We start from the raw sequence: 4,121 nt of genomic DNA, 5'->3' as shown, positions 1-4,121 counted from the left end.
CAATCACAGTGCACTGGGTCAGCTGGCCAATCAGAGCGGACTGCGCTTGTCAAAGGAGGGGGCTTTGTAGAAAACGAAGCGTTTGAGAGAGGCGGGGCATAGAGGACCTACAATAATGTACAGTATTTGAAAAATAATGTGTTTTTTGAACATTAAAGCATGTCAACATATTCTGTTATACCAAATACACAAAATAATGATCTTTAAAATAGCATCATATGACCCCTTTAAATCTTTATGATTAATGACAATCTTCATCATGTATCCTGTTTATAAAATCAGTACTAAGTCATGGACACACAGAGAATTACCCAGTATGTTGCAATAAAATGATTAATGATGCTCCACATTCATTGAGTATGTTTTGTCCTCTGCAAGGTTCAAAGTCTGGCTCTCCGCACGCATCTTCGTGGAGCTCTTGCTACTCCCCAGAACGTCCAGATCAAGCCTTCTCTTCAAGGCCAGACGCTGGTGTCCCCCCAACCCAAGATGTCCATTTGCCCACTGAAGTCCACACGGCTGTCCCAGAACCTGGCAGAAACTTCTAGAAGTGAGTCACTGTTGGACGATGTTACTCAGCCAGCATCAGCCCAACCACTCATTCCTCCTTGTAAGTCACAAGATCAAGATTTCCATCTCCATTACTTTCACTGTTGTTAATGCAGAATAATGTAAATGTAGTAAATATTGGAGAGAGCAGAATCATTTCATTTGCAAAAGAACTAAAATAATTTCATGTTGTTCAACTAGGGGGCCCCAACACACTTTCAAGATGGTTTAAAATTATTTATTCATCTTATAAAATGAATTATTTCTATATCTGGAAAAGTCACGGAAATTAATAATACAAAATTATAAATGAATGAATAAATAAATAAGTGTGTGTATTAAATAATATAATAAAAATGTATATTATTGCATGTTGTGTTTACTTGTGTTATCTTTGACTAATATTTAAATTTGTTTGATGATCTGAAACATTAAAGTGTGACAAACATGCAAAAAAATAAGAAATCAGGAAGGGGGCCAACACTTTTTCACACCACTGTATATATATATAAATATTCTAATTATATCAAATAGAAATTAATTATGTTAATGTTGGTTAGAAAATGCTGAGAAATTGCTATTTGTGAGTAAAACACAGTTTAAAAAACCTTATCCTGTCATCATTAACAGCTGGAAAAATCATGGAAATTCATTTGCCATAAAGAGTGTGAACCATGAAGAACAATCAATTCTTAAAACTTCTGGAATTATGGGATTTAATTATTTTAACATTGTGCCAATCTTAAGACAGGCACACACTGTATGATTTTGGCTACGATTTGGCCGTCTGAGACACATTTCTCAAATCCTAAAAGATTCCTCCGATCCTAGGCTAAAATCTGTAGTCATTGATCATTAGTTTGACATGTTTACCGACAACCAGATGGATGACCGTTGCAAATTTTACTTCCGACAAAATTCTGGCAGTGTCAGAAGATTTGCCGCACAGTCCTGCAGTGTGACTTCTCCTGCGACAAACGTCAAACTTTCATAGACTTTTCATGATAGCCAATATTTCAGCCCCACGTGTGCAGCTCACAGTCACTGAACGTGTACGGGTTGATAATGTAAAACTCCGGACAAGTTTTCTTGTGCGCATGTGTTTTTAACACATCTTGACTGTCGTACAGTCTGGCATTAATGACAACTGAGATCCAACAGTGTGACATGTTCATACAGTCTGACAAGCAACAACTGTAAAGGACTATTAAAAAAAAAAAACGCACAGTGTGCACCTAGCTTAAGTTTCTAAAAATAAAAAGGTCAAAACTATTGAGATTCACTGCTATAACTCATCTGTTTTCCTTTTCAAACATCTTTCTGAACACTTTCTGTTTGCTTGTAATGACTGTCTCTACTGCAGCAACCTTCACTCCAGTTCAGTCTCATACATTGGTCAGACACCAGCTGCATTGCCCTTCCGGCCAGAGGGTGGCGCCACACCAGCTCATCATCCAGCAGAGCTCTACCGCTCAAAGACAGGTCCAGCCCATTGCGCTGCGTGTCATGCCGCAGGACAGCTCTCCTCCACCCCTTGCCCTGCAGTCCCGTACCACTCCCACTACAGCCACCGTCCAATCACAGCACACTGAGTTCCTCTCAGTGCCCAATCATCCCAGCAATCAGTCAGCAGTGGTGTCTACATCCACAGCTCCCCCTGCAGTGCTCCCTGACCCTCCGACGCTTCATCTGGGCCCAGTGCTAGAGCCGGTCTCCCAGTATTCACCTCTGTCCAGCCCCCCTCCTCTCACCATGGCTCTACCCAGGCTGGTCCAGCCACAGAGACTGTCTCTACGCTCAGTCCAGACCGTAGCTGTCCAGTCTGACCACATGCTGGTGTCTGAAGAGGAGCTCCCAGTCACTGAAGCAGTAGTTCAGTTGCCTTTTCAGAATCTGCCGCCACCACAGACAGTGGCAGTGGACCTAAAGGTGCAACCTGCCACACAAACAGAAGCTCCCTCGGTTAGTCTTATTCAAAACAGTTGAATTCATAACGCAGCTAAAATGAAACTTCTGTCATCATTTACTCACAATCATTTTTTCTGAAACATTTTCTTTTTACAGTGGAAGAGAAAATTATATTTTTATGTAAGTAGTGTCCAGGCTGTTCTTTTTTTCCATAAAAGAACATTTGAATGTGTCCTGTGGCTTGAATGTGGGAAAGCAAGTTTTTTAAGTGACCAATGCATTTCAGTCTGTTCCTCACACAAAGCTATCATATGGTTACAGAAGTCTCAGAATATATCATATTACATGTATGGATTATATATATTATGTTTATGGTGCTTTTTGGGCTTTTCTTTGAAACTACACTACCGCTCAAAAATAAATTTAGGATCAGTAAGATTTTGTTCTTTAAAGAAATGAATACTTTTATATAGCATTAAATTGATCAAAAGTGTTCCCTGGACCAAAAGTGACAATAAAGACATTTACATTGTTACAAAAGACTTATGTTTGAAATAAATGTTTTTCTTTTGAACTTTCTGTTCATCAAAAAATCTTGTTTTCTGAATTGATAATAATGTTTCTTGAGCACCAAATCAGTAAATTAGAATAATTTCTGAGGATCATGTGACACTGAATACTGGAGTAATGATGCTAAAAATTAATCTTTGCCAACACAGGAATAAATTACATTTTAAATACATTAGGATAGGCCAGTGACTTTAAATTGTAATAATATTTAAAATATTACAATTTTTATGGTATTGTAATTAAATAAATGCCTTGGTGAGCAGAAGAAACTTCTTTCAAAAACATTTAAAAATCTTACCAACCCAAACCTTTGAATAGTTGAATGGAAAATAGCAACTTATTATTCTTCAGAACCAGTAATAATTTTTACACCGTAAATAGTTGAAATAGTTTTTGTCATTTAATAAAAAATGTCCTTTAAAAATAATCAATATTTCGTCATGTCATATTCATTTTATTTAGAGTTTTTTTAGTCATAGTTTTTGACTTTATTGAAATTATCCTTTTAGTCAATATTTTTTCATGTCATTTTCATTCATTTTAGTACATTTTACTCTGATTAAAATGCCATCTGATTTTAGTTGATGAAAATGTCATTCAAACATTTTATATCAGTTTAAACATAACTCTAAAAAAAAAAACGTGAAAAGTTTTTTTTCTTTTTGTATTCTTTATTTAATTATCATCATGATCCACAATTTTCACCCCGTCTTCGCAATCAATGACGCTATCATTTAACACTGTATTCTATTGTGTTCCATGGAAGATAGAAAATCATACAGGTTTGGAAAAACACTGAGGATAAGTAAATGGTGACAGAATATATTTTGTGTGAACTATTCATTTAAATGTATTATTTGTATTAATTTATATGTATCATTATGCTGCTTATGAAATTTGGCAGGCAACACCGCTGTTGAAGGAGAGTGGAAGCATGGATTTGGTGAAGGATGTAGAACATGCATGTCCTCAGAACAGAACGCCCACCCCGCCACCACTGTCCCCACCAGACGAGCCCCAGGAAAGCTCTGATGATGCAACAACACAACCAGAAAACTCTACAGGTACCTTATATATATATATATATATATATA

General features: G+C 36.8%; 1 protein-coding gene across 10 annotated transcripts in view; it reads left to right on the top strand.

Moving 5' to 3' along the window:
- The window catches only part of LOC107706383 (polyhomeotic-like protein 3), a 14,243-nt gene that overhangs the window by 5,779 nt on the left and 4,343 nt on the right, over positions 1 to 4,121 (top strand). For 9 of the 10 annotated variants that reach the window (XM_016510089.1, XM_016510088.1, XM_016510082.1 and 6 more), the window contains 3 exons: positions 379 to 610; positions 1,913 to 2,511; positions 3,932 to 4,091. In XM_016510089.1, the coding sequence (XP_016365575.1) occupies positions 379 to 610; positions 1,913 to 2,511; positions 3,932 to 4,091 (991 nt within the window). The remainder of the gene's footprint in view (positions 1 to 378; positions 611 to 1,912; positions 2,512 to 3,931; positions 4,092 to 4,121) is intronic. The other variant, XM_016510086.1, reaches the window with a different exon arrangement.

This window comes from Sinocyclocheilus rhinocerous, unplaced genomic scaffold (assembly GCF_001515625.1).
Source record: "Sinocyclocheilus rhinocerous isolate Xijiao unplaced genomic scaffold, SAMN03320098_v1.1 scaffold444, whole genome shotgun sequence".
NCBI lineage: Eukaryota > Metazoa > Chordata > Actinopteri > Cypriniformes > Cyprinidae > Sinocyclocheilus > Sinocyclocheilus rhinocerous.
This window is presented reverse-complemented; position numbering and strand designations above follow the sequence as displayed.